The sequence below is a fragment of the Taudactylus pleione genome, unplaced genomic scaffold (assembly GCF_031769625.1).
Source record: "Taudactylus pleione unplaced genomic scaffold, aTauple2 ptg000087l, whole genome shotgun sequence".
In the NCBI taxonomy this organism is placed as follows: Eukaryota; Metazoa; Chordata; class Amphibia; order Anura; family Myobatrachidae; genus Taudactylus; species Taudactylus pleione.
The window spans coordinates 3,837,060-3,855,450 of NW_028284489.1; the positions used below are offsets into that span (position 1 = coordinate 3,837,060).

Here is an 18,391-nt window from a genome sequence, read left to right on the forward strand (position 1 = left end):
TTGTATTTCTGTGTCCTTATATTTAAAAATAAATAAATACAAAAAAAAACGCACCTGCAATCAAAAGAACACCTCCCCCATACTTGCAGACCCCCCCAAGTCTATTTTGCTAGTTTTAAGTTTGTACCCCAACTGTGCACTTTTTCACCCCCTTTTTCAGACTTTTTTTGGGTGTTTAATTCTTTTTTGGCGCAGTTTACCTTTGGGAGCTGTCCTAAGGGTACAGGGTGGTTTATCCGCAATTCTGCACTTTTTTACGCCAGCTATTCATAGGCAAAGCTTTTCTGCCAGGTACATTGCATTTTTGCACCGGCGAAAAAAAGTCACAACAATGACGTCGCCGGCAAAACTTTTTAGCAAAAAATGGCTTTTCGCCGCTAATTGAGTACGGTCCATAATGTCACTTGTTACTTTACCACAGGCTATGCTAACTAATCTCCTCTGTGCTTATACGACTGACATACTTTAATCACCGCAAACATGTAATGCAGAGGCAGAAACAAACATACTGCTGTATGTTGCAGAACGCTGTGCATATCGTGTCCTCGCCACATGATATTTGTAGCAGCTGCTTTGTAACATGCGTCACGCACAGGAGAAAGTAGTATGTCATAATCACAGAGGTTTTTGTTTTTTCTCTGCTGCGCTGCTGGCTCTCTGCGCCCGTGTCGTTGTTGTTATTTGCGGTCATCTTATGGGCGTGGCCGGGAGTATCAGGGGGTGGGGCCCGCCTATGTGAGGGCAGCATGAGGCAGCCAATAAGAGACGGGGTAACAGAAGAAGCAGGAAGTGGAAGTGGAAGTGGAGTGATGCCGGCGGCGGCTGCTGCATGACAGGAGGGGAGAGGCGCCGCTGCCGCTGCGGGACGATGAGCGAGCAGTGCCCCGGCTCCCATGGGAACCCGCCACCCCCGGTAACCTGATGTGTGCTTCGTGTGCGGTCACTCGGGCTCCCACCACTGACCCCATCTCTAGGGGGGCACTTCTCACCACATGAGCTTATATATCTCTGTCACAAAGGGCCCCAAGTGCCAATATACTATGACACATGCTAAATATGTGCAGAGGTACAATGCATGTGTATGTCTTTATACGTGTTTACATTTCACATTAAGACAGTGAAGAGGGTAAATGATACATTTTGTTCTTACCAAAAGAAAGATATTTAATCAGATGGATATTCGTGAGCAGTGTATTGTTTTGTGTGTAGAGGAAGCATTCCACTATGGTGCTATAACCGATTACCCCAAGAGCAAATATATAGATTTTGTCCGCTGTTCCACATTCCAGTCATTGAATAGAAATCGCCTATAACAGAGGTGGACAATAAGTGGTCCTTCCAGCTGCTGTGGGACTATACATCCACGCATGCCCTGCCACAGTTTTGCTGACTGGGCATGCTAAAACTGTGGCAGGGCATCCTGTCTGTATCGGCATCCTGAGATGTACTGGTACACCTATTTGCTTTAAGTTCAGAATGTGGGGTCAGGGCCGTAACTAGGGTAGTGTGACCAGTGCCATGGCACAGGGCACCGCAGGGCAGGGGGTGCTGTTTGGACCTGTCAGTTTTCCTGTTTATTATCATTCTCACTTGTAGCTTCCTGTTTTTATCCCCAACATCTCCTGGCCTCCCCTATCTCTTCCCTGGCCCTTCCCCATGAGGCCATGGCCCTTTTTTTGAGGTGCACTATCTTATGTCCCCCTTTAAAAAATGGGGGGTGGGGTGGTGCTATTGCTCTCTCTGGCACAGGGCACCAAAAAGTCTAGTTATGGCTCTGTGTAGGGTGCTCTAACCTTCTACTTAGCTATATCTAGTTATATTGCAAGTGTACGTATGTTAAGATAGTGAACCGTATATTCAGAACTTTTACTCACCTATTCAATTATATGAATTACTTTGACTAATGTCCTGGTAATGGCATAATTACATTTCTGTGCACTATCCTGAGTTACTAGTACACAGTTGGAAACACTACTGGAGTCAGATAACTGCTACTATGTGTGTGTATGTATGTATGTATGTATGTATATATATATATATATATATATATATATATATGTATATGTATGTGTGTGTGTGTGTGTAAAATATGTATATTATATAAGAGAGAGTATATAGCGGACGGCACTCAGTGAGACTTCACAGCTCAAAAAAACGACAATAGCACAGCTATGTATAGGTCAACGTTTCAGTGTGGATACACTTTTATCAAGACATATAGACAAAGACATAATGCATACCTTAAATACAGCTCACCCTGTGCACCACCACCTGTTGGTCCGACCCGACGGGGATGATGACGTCACGAGTCGCGCAATAGCGCCGGCGTCACCGTCATCCCCAGGGGGTGTGTCCACCAATGTGTCATACCATCACCATAGTAACCACTAAAACAGATGCAGGACTGTCACAATAGCAAAAAAACAGAGTAACCATGGTGACCATAAGCCTACAGCCACAGAGTGTCACAATATATCACATATAAACGTCACCGTGATAGATCAAATCACAGCGTAAAATCAGACTTTGAGTTTACCCTTTGCGTTTGAGACACATCATCAGTGTCCACATCTTTAGTTTCTGAGACTCTTGCTGTATTGTGATTTATTGTGGCTACAGGCCTATGGTCACCATGTTTGCGCTGTGATGTGATTTATTGTGCTTACGTATTGTGACGTTTACGCTGTGATTTGATCTATCACGGTGACCTTTATATGTGATATATTGTGACACTCTATGGCTGTAGGCTTATGGTCACCATGGTTACTCTGTTTTTTTGCTATTGTGACAGTCCTGCATCTGCTGTTTTAGTGGTTACTATGGTGATGGTATGACACATTGGTGGACACGCCCCCTGGGGATGAAGGTGACGCCGGCGCGACTCGTGACGTCATCATCCCTGTCGGGTCGGCCCAGCAGGTGGTGGTGCACAGGGTGAGCTGTATTTAAGGTATGTATTATGTCTTTGTCTATATGTCTTGATAAAAGTGTATCCACACTGAAACGTTGACCTATACATAGCTGTGCTATTGTCGTTTTTTTGAGCTGTGAAGTCTCACTGAGTGCCGTCCGCTATACTCCATTCTACTTATCAGTATTGGAAAGGCACCGGAGCATACATTTATATCTCGAGTGCCGGGCCGGCTTGGAATATATATATTATTGCCAGTTATAGATAAAAATATTTATATAACAATAACTGCAGTACTGCTCACAAATGTTTGGTGTGATCAGAGTCTGAATCTAAATGAGTAAAACGTGACAAAATATTTAACTTCATAAGATATTGAATAAAAATCTTGAAGTTATTCTGCAGAATTAAAGTAGGTTTTGTTTTATATTTTTTTTTTTATTTTCTATGTTAAAGTATAATGAGTATTTTAAAATAATAAAATGACCTTCTAACCAAGTGCAGTGACGTTTGGTGAGGATGGTAGTGCCCTTAGTTCTGTCTGCGTACACCTACTCGTCACAAAACACTGCATGACGACAGGAAAATGTTTGCTACCAAGATATAAACTTTCAAGGCAGTATGGGGAATTTGGCAGCCTGTAATAATTCTGCACAACAATGAAAATGTTTCCGATGTCAAAATAGTTCCTTATAATTGATTTCAGCATGCAAAGAACGAATATGACATTTAAAACTCTGTTAGCTCTGAGTTCCGAGGTATAGCCCATTTATGACGATGTAGGGGTATTCCTAGTGAAGTGGGCAGAATGGAGAGGATCTTACCAGCAATCTGCATTCCGCACAGAGGGGGTGGAGCCTAATGACTGAATTAAATGAATCAGTTATTTATCCTCTCTATTCAAATATATGCAATTCACGGGATTCCGCACACAAGATAACTGTGGTGCACTGAGTGACAAGCATAGTGAGTGATTCCACCAAGACATTTCAGCAATGGAACAAAGATATCAGGGTCGGTGAATCACTACTGTTGGGCAGTGACAAGAGATGCCCCAGAAGAGGAGTACAAGCGACAAGCAGAGAAAGCACCCCCATGAATAGGCCACTATATTACATAGTACTTTCGTATGCTGTATGTTTGTTTCATTTTGTGTTCTTATTTGTGATTGAATTAAAACAACTGTTATTTATTTTCTATCAAGAAAATATCAGATTGTTTTAAAATAGCTTTTCACTATGACTATTACTAATGTACATACAGTATAGTGCAAGTAGTGTAGCTCAAAAAATAGAGCTAGTAAAAACATTCTGAAATCATTTTAGTTTTTCTTGACCTCAAATTAGTAATGTATGACTATTTTTAGAAAGGAAACAAATTAAAAGTATTTATTTGTTGTACAGTGGTAAATGGTCCTTTTAGAATACTCTTTTATTGGGTTGGCCCTTTATCTTTGCAACCCTCTTATGCTGCCCATCCATTTAACGATGCGGGGGACGACGGCACGATTACGACGACGCCGTCTCCCGCGGGGTGAACTGCATACACTGAACGTTCAGACATTCAGTGTATGCAGATCAATCATCCCTGAACATGGCAACCTGACAGCGGTCGTCAGGTTGACCGTCATGTTCGGGCGATGATTGATGTTAAAAATGACCAGCGGGCGTGTGCATCACTGGTCGTTTTTAACCTTTTTACTGCCCGATTTGCGGGCTATTACCAAGCGATGGAGCAATAACGACTGTCATTATCGCTCCATCGCTAGGTTTAATCGCCTAGTGGATGGGCAGCATTAGTTTTTTATTTTCTTTCTGTCTGTCCTTTTGAGTACCAAAAGCTTAAAGTATGAATTGGAATATGAGTATTACAATGTTTATCAATAAAATGTGGCATATTTATGAATAAAGAAAATTAATATAATTCTTAGTTTTGATCTTATCCAATTGTCTTAAAATTAAATACAGTACTGTATCTGAAGTGCATAGTAATGAAAAGCGAATTACAATGATGTGTTTTGTCACCTTAAAATATTAAACAGTTATTTTGGTTTTTTTGTAGCAATTCTCCTTCTCTTACAGTTGCCAGAATGTCTTGTAGTAACTCATTATAATATAGGTTATTATTTTGTAGCAGTTTTGTTTACACTGTGTACAATTTAATTAAAATACAGATGAGATTTATCTAAATTTTACAGTTTATTTACAAAATGTATGTTCTAAGGAAATGTAGGCCATGCAGCACGTCTAACCTTTTTCCCTTGTTTTTTTATTTCAGACAGATGGTCAAGTAATGGAACCAAGCGCTTCAGGAGTATTCTGTAGCAGGATTCTCAATATGGTGAACTCGGAGGATGTTAATGCTATTATTTTGGCTCAGAGGCACATGTGAGTGTACATTAATCTAGATATGATGTAGAATGGTTCCTAGTTTAGTTCTTTATTCCTGTAACATTGCGGAAGTTGTGTATATCTTATACACAAGTGGCTAAGTAATTGGAATAAACTTCCTGGTGAGGGCATCTTTTTCATTGAGCCTGTTGGGCTGCTAATGCTTGGTAGTTAATCATGTTGAACAATTTTTCTAACATGTCACAAGTGTTCCACGCACACACTGCAAAACTCATTGGGGCTGATGCAGCGTTGAAAGTAAGTCAGTTTTGTGAATGGATCTTGCGTGTTTGCATTCTGCGCATGCTCCAGAGCCAAGTGCATGTAAGACTGGGTGATGCTGAGTCGTACACAGCTTATCATTATTATCTTCTTATTTATAAGGTGCCACAAATTTCCGCATCTCAGACACAGCAATGATACAATACCAGGTAAACCAAGTAACAGGATATCAAATATACACAATAAGAAATGTGAGCATAATACTAACAAATAATAGATCTAAATGAATACAAATACAACCACATAGCAACTGTCGCTTCTCTACTTGTGGCTGGATGGGTGTACCAGGACTCTTGCACGTTGGCTAGGTTTTTAGCGAGAACATGTTTACGGAATTGTGGGCTGTGCACTGTTGTTCATATGTGACGATTTACCTGTTTTCAGACCAAGGATAAAGCTGGTGCAAGTGTGCATTGATAATGACTACTATGAAACCAAGTATATGGATAGGAACAGTGCAGTCTCAGATGTGTACAATTCTGTAAATATATGTATAAATAATGGGATGTAGTTATCAGACTGGCGGCCGCATGACCGCCGGACTCAATCCCGACCCTACAATCCTGGCAGGGGATTTAACATAGGCGTCGAAATACCAACGCCTATGTTAATCTCGACGCTAGGACGCCGGACTGATCGTCTAGCACCTGAGAGGGTTAGGTTTAGGGTGCGGAGAGGGGGTGTTAGTGCCTAAACCTAGCGGGGGGAGGTTATGGTTAGGCACCCATAAAGGAGGATTAGGGGGTGTGGGGGAAGGTTAGATTACTTGCCTCTGCTGTTGGGATTTCCTCCGCGTCGGGCTAGTGCTGTCGGATTTAAACTGGCGGCTACACAGCCACTGGCATTTCAATCCCATTCCATAAATAACACACACATAATGTGAATGTATTTATTTGACTTTGGGTTTATGAGAGAAACCTACAATTTCTGTTACGTTTTGAAAACTATAGTAGAAAACACGAGGCAAAACTTAATTTACAATCTTTAACATGTTTTCTTTCAAAACCATTAGGTCCTACCATAGCTTTGATAAGTACTACAACCAGGGAACTGAAGTATACCTATTCCTGCAATGCAAAAATAATTTGGCCTATTTTAGGATTCATTAGTACTGTATTATAAGGTACCAGTTTGTGCTAATGGTACTGGCCTACTGTGGCCCCCACATTGTCTTACTTCTCAAAGGCTGTTTAATACCCCTTTTCCATCAAATACCCGGCTCCAACTTGGGACACTGAGCATGTGTCAGACCTGGGTTTTACCCCTTTCACACCGGCGGCTGGTTCTGGGTTATTCCCGGGTCTTCCGACATTACATTGGGCTCTTGGAGATGATGCGCGCCAATCTGCTTGTTTGAGGCATGACCTGGATCATGCCGTTTTATACCACACCGTTACCCAGGTTTGACCCCGGTAGCCACCCGTGTTGGACCCGGGTTATTTTTAAGGACCCTTTTACATCAAGCTGCGACCCGGGTAGACTTTGCAATGACCTGGGTTATTTGGGCAGTGGAAAAGGGGTATAACTTGGTCTGCTATCAAAATGTTAGGTGATATTTTGACATGGGGTGAATTGTCCAGTGTATGAACTGTTAAGGGAATTCTCATATTTAAAGGGATGGTGTATGTAGAAGATACCACCTAAAACTGTTTTGAGACATGATCCATAATTATTACTATGTATACATTTTTGGTTTAAAGATTGAAGGAATAGTTACGATTTTACAACCTAAAAAAAGGAAAGCTGTAGAATTTGCTAGTAAATGAACACACAGACAATGTCCAGTAAATTAATGACTTGCATCAATAAAACATTGTCATAATCCATTTTGGTGCCAGTGAATGCACTAAAATTTAAGGCTACTATATTAAGCCTGAAAATGTTAATTCACTGGCTAAATCACTCTGTTCTTCTCCAGAAGTGCTAAGATGTTATGTACCTGATGATGCAGGAATTACAGCAGTTGTTAAGGCTGACGTCTAAGTATAGTGATATCTAATAAAACTGTATAGACTGGTGTATAGCAAATTCCTGCTCTAAACAAATCTCCCATGTTGGGGAGGAAAAAAAACCTGATATTGACAGTTTCATGTGTTTCCACCTTAATAAAACAAAAGCACTATGTTACACTATGTATATTTGCATACATGTGGCACATTTCAGGCTAGAAAATTGCAGGCCACAATCAATTTCCTTGTTTACAATGCAGAACTAATCAACACAGTTTCCCTCCACTTCCTCTTGTGCTCTGTGTAGTGAGAGACCAAACATTTTAGTTATTCATAATGATTTATATAGCACCAGCATATTCTCTCGCTTTACAATTGGTAATAGAACAAGACAGCATGATAACAGGCAGAGATAAGAGGACCCTGCTCACAACCTTAACATTTACAGAGAAATCTGAATTTGGTACATGAGGATAAGTCAATTTGATTTAGTCTGGAATGCTGTAAAATCGCAAACAACCCACAGTGGTTCCCTAACCATGCATTCTGTTTGACTACACTAGGCTTGATCGATTTGAGAAAACCAATGAAATGCTCCTGAATTTTAACAGTCTGTCCAACACACGGCTGCTACAAATGAACGACCGGTTTATACATCACACAAGGACATTGGTGGAAATGAAGAAGGACCTGGATATAATTTTTAGGAGAATAAGGTGGGAGGTTTGGAACAATGTGTAGAATTGGTATTTTACTGTGAGCCAAATATGACTACATGTCTACTTGTTCTAATGAAAATGTACCTATAGCTCCAGTGCAGCTGTTACAACATATTCCATTAAAAAATAATTTCATCACGTTGATGAAAACAATTAAAACTATTTTAACTCTTTATTGGTCCCTCTAATTTCATTACTTTTGTGGATCCCAGGATGATGAACTATTTCCTCATAGACTTTTAAGTATGGTAAAGTATACACAGGGGCCCATAATTAAATAGCGAAGAATGTTCAAAAGCAGACCACCCCTAAAAGCTTTAGTGCAACATTATTATTTAACTATTGATTATTTACATGTTTTTCATCCTTAGAGCCATATTTTCATAGAAAACAAATGGACAGGGGGCCTGATTCAGAGCTGGACGCTCTGACCAGAGCGCTCGCTCTGAATAAGGGCCCTCCTACCTAAAAATGGAGCGGCCTCCTGGCCGCTTGCATAGCTGTGGGTGACCACCCACAGCTTATGCGAGCGGCCAAAAAGATGGTCGCGATGGTAAAGACCATCGCAACCATCGGGCTTGCGACGAGACCCTGCGAGCCAAAAGCACTACCACTGATATCACTAGTGATGTCAGTGGGGCCGGCCCCAGACGGAAGGCGTTCCCATTGGAACGCCTCCGTCTGGGCAGCAACGCCCACCAAAGGGGGCGTGCTGTCAGTCACCATCGACAGCACGCCCTCTTTGGTGCGAGACCCATAGCGACAGCTGGGCTGTCGCTATGCGGGTCTCGCGCATGCGCACGACGCAGCTCCCTCCGTCGTGCGCATGCGCAATTTGGCACCATCGACCCACTTGTGAGCGTCCTGCGCTCGCGAGCGGGTCTGAATGACTTCCTGGCCTCACAGGTTGACAGGACCCGGCCAGGCTGCTGTAGGCTTCAGCTTTCACAGCCTGACCAAAGGCAATGGTGAAGCTAGGCTGTAACCTCTGTCGCAGCGTTGGGATCGCAGATGCAGCAATGAGGTGTCAGACACCTCCTGCTGCATTTGCATTTTAGCACGGACTGAATTGCACAGCTGCTTGTGTGCGTCATTGCAGGTACATCCTCTGCTGAATCAGTCCCTAAGAGCTGTTCTGAACGCATTGCAATAGTACAGTGTCTTATTAAATGAAAACCCTTAAGAATCCAGTCAAACACTTAATTCTCTGGTGATGAGACTCTACTCAGATGTAGAGATTCATGTTCCAGTGATATCTAATCTTTATCCCAGGAATAAAGTATTGGAAGGCAGAATTCCTGAGTTGCCAGTCCATTCTTCATCCAGAAGTATTCAATAGTCTGGTAAAACAGTGGGGTCAACCAGATTTAATATCTTCTCAGTTGCAGTCAGGTACCCATTAGCCTTTCTAATAAATGCAATGGCTGTCCCATGGAGGTTTCCTCTAGCTTGCGTTTTCTCCCAATACCTATGCTTCCTCAAGTTCTCAGGAAGAAAAGAACTCCAGTTATCTTAGTGGCACCAGACTGGCCACAAAGGGTTTGGTACTCAGCGGTACTAAACATGGCAGTGGGTCCAGAGATCAGACTTCCACTTCGACAAGATCTGTTGTTCAGGGCCTGATTGTTATTCAGGATGTCCCTCAGTTACATTTAATGTCGTGACTTTTGAAGCAAAGATCTTGAGAGGGATTTTTCGGATGCAGTGGTTCAAACTGATTAAGCCAGCAAGAAAGAATTATCAGACATTTATTATTTGAGTCTGGAAGAATTATTGCATGGTGTAATAAAAGCAAAAGTTTCCTTCTCCTTGCTGAGGGATTTTCTTTTCTTGATGTGGACATAGAGTTTGGTCTATGTTTTTAGGTTCCCTTTGGTTACGATATCCTATTGTAGATCATAAAGAAATAAACAACTGTGTGTAGGTATTTTAAAGCTGACCTGTCACTAAATGCAACAGTTACTGCAATGCAAAATTAACAATGTCCTATTAATGTCACCTTTAACACTGTGGCCAATGGGTGTGAGTGGGAGGTGCAATGACAATCCAAAACACCTTGATTGCAGCTTTTAATTTGTCCTCCCTGTATTGTACCTTGACTCTGACCAGAACATCCTTAATAAAAAAAAATTGTTAGGTGGTAATGCTGGTAAAAATGCCTCCTTTTTGTTATGCTTATGCCTGATTTACCCATATATTTCAGGAAGTTTCAGACATAGATTTTTAGCTAAAATGGACACAGCCCTACAGTAAAAACAATTTAATAATGTTTTACGTCTAAGTGGTTTACATTCGTTCTAACTGTGCTTAGTCACAGTACAGACAGGGAACAGATATTGCTTACGTTCACTCTGCTTACCAATATCCGTATATGACATCCCCAAAACTGTTCTAGACATCTGTGTAGGCCAGTAGTGGCACAATACTGTGAATATGGGTAGTTGATAAATCACCATCTTTTTCTTAAATATCTGCATTGTATTTGGATTAGCGTACAAGTTTCATTGGGATTTATTGCAGTGTTTTTTTTTTTTTCCTGCTGCAGGATGTTAAAAGGGAAATTGGCAAAGCAATATCCAGAGTCTTTTAACAGTAAGTTTCTTCAGATTATATTAAAGTATAAATTATTCTTCTGAATATACACTGTCAACAGTATGAGTCTGTTCAGCGTTTCCAGTAATTCCCAGCATTTTACTAATTAAGGGGTACGGGATGATAGATAAATTACCCAATAGGTGCAAAAAATGTCATTTATTTACACTCAAGTTAAAAAGACATGTATATACAAACAACATTTATAAAACCATTACAGTACAAGGACATAGGAGTGGGGTTCCAAAAACAGCCTCTCACCAAGATGGGGTGCTGAAGGTAGCAATGGGTCCCGGGCCTCAGTAGCTCGGCACCAACGCAGAAAGCTTATCAATCCAAGGATGGCGGGTCCCCAAAAACAAAAGTTCCTCCTGGTCTACAAATCGCCTCCTGCAACGTGTTTCGGATCGTTAAGGATCCTTCCTCAGGAGGTGATTTTTGCAGCAGCTCAGAACTTAACAGCCTGATCTGGTTCCCATCTGTGGCAGGGTAATAACAATGAGTGTAGAGTTGTCAAACTATATTGAAAACTGAGGAACACTCCATGCCCCAGCTCTATGGATTTAAAAAAAGACACACAAAAACAATGTAGTCTAAATCGAGGCACAAAAGCCGAAAAATTCCATTAAAAAACATAAATGCTCGCTTTATATGACTGCCGCAAAATGATCAGTTACATACAGCCAGGGCAATCAAACCACTTATTTACTGGCAGGCAGTGCAGGGGCAAATCTAGTATTTGAGGTTTTTTTTTTTCTCATCACAATTTTAGTTAGTTTAGATCAATGTGAATAAAGTGTGTGTGTATTTGTTTGGTGGTACTCTGAAGGGTCAAGAGATGATAGGTTTTTTTTTTTATTATTATTTAAAAGTATTTCATTAATTTCTTTTTACAGTCTTCGTATAATTTGGAGTTGGGAATTCATGTAAATAAATCTGACCACTGGGATGGCAAAATTGTTAATATCCCCACTCCCTAAAGCAGGGGTGGGGAACCTTTTTCTTCTGCCGAGGGCCATTTTAATATATATATCATTATTCACGGGCCCGGTGCAGGCCACGCCCCTCCGCATGACCTCACACGGGGCAGTGCTACAATTGCCGGTGATTACAGCAATACCCGTAGCATCCTGAGAATGCTCCGGGGAGCTGTAAGGGCAGAGGTGTGACAGTCTGAAGTGTCCTAAGGATGCTCCAGGTGGCACTACTGCATAGATACTGGTTGCAGGGTACCATTCTAGGCACCCTGCTAGCCAGATGAAGGCTAGCAGAAAAAAGCTCAGAGGGTCTGACCAAATGATTCTGCGGGCCTTATACGGCCCCTGGGCCTGAGGTTCCCCATCCCTGCCCTAAAGCCTAACCTTGTACTGTTTAGGAGGGGGGTAAGACTGTTGGGAAGGAGGTACTTTACAAATTGAGGTAACTAATATATAATACCAGAAAATAAAATACTTGGTATATGCATTATAGAACATAGGCCTTTAGAAAAGAAAATATAAACTACCAAACTGTTATTATGGCTGAGGAAGGGCGAAGGGTAAGCGCTGTTATAAATTGTTGCTCTGGGAATAACACTAGGAAGTGTTGCAGCAATACAATAGGTGTGACTGTATTCCAAGCTTTGTGATGCTCGCGTAACATTTTTAATCCACACTAGTAATCAAACTATATTGTTACAAAATAAAACATACAGTTGTTTCAAAGAAACTAGACTTTTATGACTTACTTCATGGTTCAGAATAAACTGACAATAGTATTTTCAATTCTTCCATTTCAGATGTCCATGAATCTCCCATTCTGGAAGACGATGATGATTTTGATCCAATCCCTAAGAGTGCAGCCACCACCATTGCTACTTCAGAGCAGAGCACAGAGTCCTGTGACACCAGTCCATCCATCATTTCCCCCACCATGAGTCAGGACTTTGAGGACTTATCCCAGGCCCCCTCTGAAACTCCATCTGCAAATGGGCAGCTTCTGACAGATGACGAGGTGGCCCATGAGGACTATTAGACTAATGGGCTGATGTGCTAACCGAAAGTTCCCTATTGGGGATGTTTTATTTTCAATCCTACTCAAGCAATGCATTGAAAAACATTTTTTCATGAATGAGGTTCCCGGCAATCTTGATATGAGCACCTTGCTTTCTATGTTGGTAGTAACACTGACTGACTACAAAGCCACGTGTGGAGGCTACATTCAAAGATAACTTCACCATTTCTCTGTTCTAATGGCTGGGACTTTATAAGGAAATCTGAACTGATCTCTTTGCTCTGTGTCTACATAAGTGATTTTGCACCACTGCAAAGTGAAGATTTAAAGAAGAAATAGTACTACTCTCAAAGTTCTATCACTGTTTAAGTGTTTTTTTTTTTTTGTTTTGTTGTTTTTTATAATATATCCTATCCTAATTTCCTTATCTCGCTCTACTAGTCCTCTTTTTTTTTTTTCTGCTTAAAAGTGGACTTACTCTTGTTTGTTGCAAATAAATCAGTATCTTACAACCTTGATCTTCCAACCAGTATCATTACAAGTTTGTATAATATACACATTTGTTTAATGATCCACATTTTTTTTTTATTTTAAATGTTGAATTGTTTGACGGGCACGTTCTCTACTAGACTGTATCTAATAGTTACCTTTCAATCTTTGGTAGAATAGGCTGAAGCAGTCTTTTCTGTCAAATGTCTAACGCCGGTGGTTATAAAAGTAGTATGAAAAACCATTTGCTTTACTAGTTTAAAGTCAAATAACCCTGGATAAATGGGGGCAAGTAGACAGAGGGCTGAATTGTACCCCAGCCAACAGAAGCTGTCTCTAGGAACCTCTCCAATCTGCTAGAGTATACCAGAAGAATAAACAAATTTAGCATACATGTTCTATTTGCAAAATAGACCCTTTAGATCTCTTAGGCATATTAATTAGTAAAATTTATGGTATTTATTTTTGTAAGCATAACTGTTCTTTAAATTGTGTGTATAAACTTCGTACAAAAGTTACTGGTTTAATATGATCAGAAATATTTAAAAATTGTGCAGCAGCAGCTGACGGCATTGTTGCTTTCTGTCTCCTTGGCTTATTATTCAGGTTGATGCAAACAGCATTATTGCCAATAGACAAATGTGTTATTGAGACCCTGCATAGACAACTGATGCCTAACTGCTGTATAAAGCTCTTGTACAGATGGAGGGTTTGAGCTCCTAGTGATTCAAAATTAATTTAACTTTTTTAAACACCGATTCGGGGACACTACCCTTTACTTACAGCCATTGTAAGCAATATAAGAGACGATTGGCCTGATTTAGCTAGGATCGCAACTGCGACCAATTGTTGCATTCTGCGCATGAGTATGCATCGCAGTGTGCGAACACACCACTGCGGTTGGGACTGCGATCACAGTGCCTACGCAGACCCATTGCGGAATGATCGATGGGAAGTACCGTTTGGGCGGGGGGGGGTTGTTGGCAAAATGCAGGCGTGCCGGGTGCATGCAGAAATTATCCACTGTGATGCCATACGCAGTTTGTGTACTCTGCGTGCGACGAGGTTAGCAACTCCTGAGTAAGGTCAGACCTTGTGCATGAGGCTGTGATGGTACTTGATGTTACTGATGGTTTTGCATTTGCAGTCTTTCCAAGTATTACAGATGTGTGTAAGGTAAGGTGGGTGTCCTTTATGCTGTGACTGAATCGCGATTGCAGAGCATTGGCATATCTTCACAGTGAGACTATTGCATTTGCAGTTGTGACCCGTACTGAATCAAGCCCAGTGTCTATTATTTTTGTGTCTGATAAATGAGAGAGGTGCTTTTTGTAAAATCCTTATCAAACTTACAAAGGATGAGCCAACTGAATACAATTTTAGAAGAGGGATGAAGACTGAGACTAGCCTGTGTGTGGGTTGGGAATAGGATATGTAATGGCACCACAAAAATAACTTCATTTAAATTCTTTTCATTTTCAATTTTCTTTAAAGTAAAATAATACCATTACATCCATGGTTTTAAACTACTTTTCTTCACTGCCTGTAGTGTAACTTGGCTGTCCTTACCAAATTCATGATCTACATCTTTTGACATCACTGTTGTAATCTGTTGTTAGCTGGTTTCCTGCAGCCAATCGGTTACTCTGCAAAACGTGTATAAACCTGTGACCCCTTTTTTAATTGGCAGATGTTTCTTTGGTAGCAGCCCATTCATAATACACCTTTTTTATACTGCTATTCATGAACACTTTAGATATGTAGTTCTTTTCATCTTTCATATAAGCGTGTCTGGTACTGACATATTTAATTTAAATGCCCTGTGTTTCTGCCGCTGCCCTGCATTGCACATCTGTCTATCTGCCCACATGCTTTAAATGGCATTGTCTGCACACATGATGCTTTCACACTGACTGAGCAACATTTTACACGGCAAAGACCTGTACTTATACACTGAGTGACCAGTTTATTATGTAAAAAAAAAAAAAAAACATTCCCCCAGTTTTCTCTATTCCTAATAGATTCTGCTGCATTATAATTCTAAACATAACATAAGACGGTCAAGGTCTTGTGATTATTTGTGTAAGTGTCTCTGCCAAGACTTGAAATATAACTATTTTGTTTCTCTGCAATATATGAATGCGCCTCAGACAAACGCTTGTCTACAGTTATTTAATAGCAGACTGATCTTTGCTTATGACACTTATGTAATTTAAAATATCACTTATTTAAACAAAAATAAACATTTATAACAAAATAGTCATTCTTGATTCAAAACTCTGCTTTGTTCTTCACATCCACTCTATCCAAATCCTGTTACAAACCTCTAATGCTAGGTACACACAGACGATGGATCGGTCAGCAGATATATCCGTCAGATCTGCCGATTGGTAAGCTATACACACTTACCAGTTGGCCACTCGATATGTCTGGGCTTGCATTGTAAATGACTGGGCATTTTGTCAGTGTATGGGTGGTCAGCGGGTTGCCCATACCCACATGCAGATGCCAATAAATCTGAAAGATATATTGAGTGAAACGGCTATGCTGCAGGGCCAACCTGATATGTCTGTGAATGACGTTGGTCACAGACATATTGGGATTTACACTCCTGTTGATGCACTCGTGATAGTTTATTCGTCGTACAAATTAATTATTTATATATATATATATATATATATATATATAATAGACAAGTGTGTACACAGCATAAGAAACATTTCCAGAATACACAAATATGCCACAAGACACTGCAAAACTTTAATTCATGCACTCACTGGGTTTATGTAGAGTTGTAAAGAAATGCAAAATATGCCTTTTTTCCTTTAGAAATTGCTTTTTTTGTCTTAGGATGGAGTGGGGTGTGTGTGTGTGTATATATATATATATATATATATATATATATAGATGTCTAGTGTGTGCTGACCTAGTTAGCGACTGCATCCAGCGGAGTGCCAGCATCGGCAAGTGCGTACACACTTGCCGATGCTGGCAGCGATTAAGAGACGGGGGCCATGATGCATTCGGCAGCATGGCCCTCGCTAACGTTGTTGCCTGTCGGACCTGCATAAAGGTCCGACGGGTGATGTCGCTCACGCTGCACGGGAGAGCGCATTGTCATCGTCATATCCGCTATACCCTAGACGATGTGCCCACTATATGATCCGGACGGTTCGGACGAGATATCGTCTAGTGTGTACCCGGGATAAGCGTGATCCAAGTACAGTATGGACAGTTTGCTCAAAATGTGTCCCATGCTGATCATAAGACACAAAAGTGCTTGTTTGGAGGCAGATCACTTGCGGTTCCTCCACCCTTGGTGCAAAATGTGGTGTGATGATAATGTCAGTGCATCTGGATAACTCTGAATTGTGTTACTATATATAATAAAATTGACTGCTGATCTGACGTGTGTATGGACTGGGTGGGGGTATAATCATGCTACATGGTAACTTGGCCATGTTATTTCAACTGCAGGGTCCATAGGGCTCCACAGGAGATCTTGGGGGTATAGGCGATGGCTCTGCCATCGGGCACCACATAGTTAAATTCTTTGCCTTCCAGTATGCATCATGGGCCCCCTCCTATACCCCGCCCCCAGGCCAAGGCATCTTCAGTTTCATAGGTGCCCGGCCGGAGTCGGGTCACTGCAAGGGGGCTGCACAAACAGCCCCAGAAACAAGATGAGCGGTCAGCACGGATAGTCCAGTGAATGTCCGTGCTGCCACTCCACCACCGCCGATACCGATCCGGGGATCTCAGCGAGGCTTCGGAGTCTCAGCTAGCAGGGACTCCGGAGGGTCCCTGGACTGTGGCTGGATTGTACGGGGACTTAAGGTAAGCAGCGGGCATCTGTGGTAGGTGCCCCCTAATACACAGTCCGGTGGTCCTCAGGGTTGGGTGCTCCCTGAGGACTACTGCACAGGTGAGCCAGGCATATAGCCTGCGCTACCACTGGACCACCAGGGACGACGTCGTCCTAGGGGTTAAACACATGCCAGGGGAGGAAGCCTTCCCTGTATAGCACAGCGGCTGCATCAGGTGCCTTTCCTCTGCAGTTTAGTGCGTTGTTGCAGTTCTCCAGGCCCGCCGCTTCTTTTTCTTTTAAGGCATAGACGCTGGTCTCTTCATGAGTTGCGGAGCCTGGGTCCCCCTACATACCTCTCCTCCAAGCAGGTCAGAGTATGTAGCACTGTTTCCTACCAGACTTTAGGTCTGTGTAATTGAGTGTGGTGCTTTTGTAGTGCAGGAACTTTTGCATTGTGTGTGGCTTATGCTAGCGCTGTCTGACTATTCCTTTTTTTTTTTTTTTTAACTGTCAGCCAATTTACTATCCCTGTACCTACCTTCTCACAGCCCGCCTTGGTGCCAGTACTATCAGGGTGGAAGTGCACTTCAGTTTTTAAAATATACATTATTTTCTTCTGTGTCGTGGGTCACATACAACTGTTTTTGATATGTCAGAGTGAATCTGGACAGATTGATGTTCCCCTCCTGCAGTCCTGCTCTAGGTGTGGGGCAGGCTTGGGAGAAGGGGAGATTATTATTGGAGGATTGTGTACTGCCTGTTCTGCGTTGGCAGGTCTGTCTGCTGGCACTAGTGCTGCGTGGGAACCTCCCTGGGCTTGCTTTGCACAAGCATTAAATGCTCTGGTAGGACGTTTGGCAGCTCCCACAGTGTACTCTTCTATGGGGTTTATGCAGCAGGAGGTGGCTCCATCTCCCGTTCAGGGCGTATGCAGACAGATGGTAGTGGCTACTCAGCCGTCGCCTTCTCAGGTGTTGCCAGCGCCTATGTTGGTTAATTCTTTTTCCACTACGGTGCAAAACCTGACGGAAATATTGCAGAGTGAATCTCCTCTGCGCCCTGCAAAGAAAAATTTATTGTCATCTCAGTCAACGCATTATAAGGATGATGACGTGACGTCAGACGATGGGGAGATACATGACTTACCGGACTCTGAGCCCCCTCAGAGTGACACTGAACGTCAAAAATGTATGTACAAGGCCTTATATGTGCAGTACATGGAAATTGGGGATGAGGACCCCTCTGTCTGATCAGTTGGT

The 18,391-nt window shown here is 41.9% G+C and overlaps 1 protein-coding gene across 4 annotated transcripts; it reads left to right on the top strand.

Annotated features, from left to right (window-relative positions):
• The first annotated feature begins 752 nt into the window (after nucleotides 1-752).
• On the top strand, nucleotides 753-13,353 carry KXD1 (KxDL motif containing 1). Of its 4 annotated transcripts, XM_088468988.1 has the most exons (6): nucleotides 840-913; nucleotides 2,812-2,950; nucleotides 5,189-5,298; nucleotides 8,096-8,248; nucleotides 10,797-10,843; nucleotides 12,621-13,353. In XM_088468988.1, the coding sequence occupies exons 3-6, from the start codon at nucleotides 5,204-5,206 to the stop codon at nucleotides 12,854-12,856; spliced, it is 531 nt and encodes a 176-aa protein (XP_088325114.1). In that variant the 5' UTR covers nucleotides 840-913; nucleotides 2,812-2,950; nucleotides 5,189-5,203; the 3' UTR covers nucleotides 12,857-13,353. The 4 variants fall into 4 exon arrangements, with proteins under 4 accessions (XP_088325113.1, XP_088325115.1, XP_088325114.1 ...); XM_088468987.1 differs by lacking the exon at nucleotides 2,812-2,950 and having other exon boundaries at nucleotides 753-913; XM_088468989.1 differs by lacking the exon at nucleotides 2,812-2,950 and having other exon boundaries at nucleotides 835-913; nucleotides 5,193-5,298.
• Nucleotides 13,354-18,391: the final 5,038 nt, after the last annotated feature.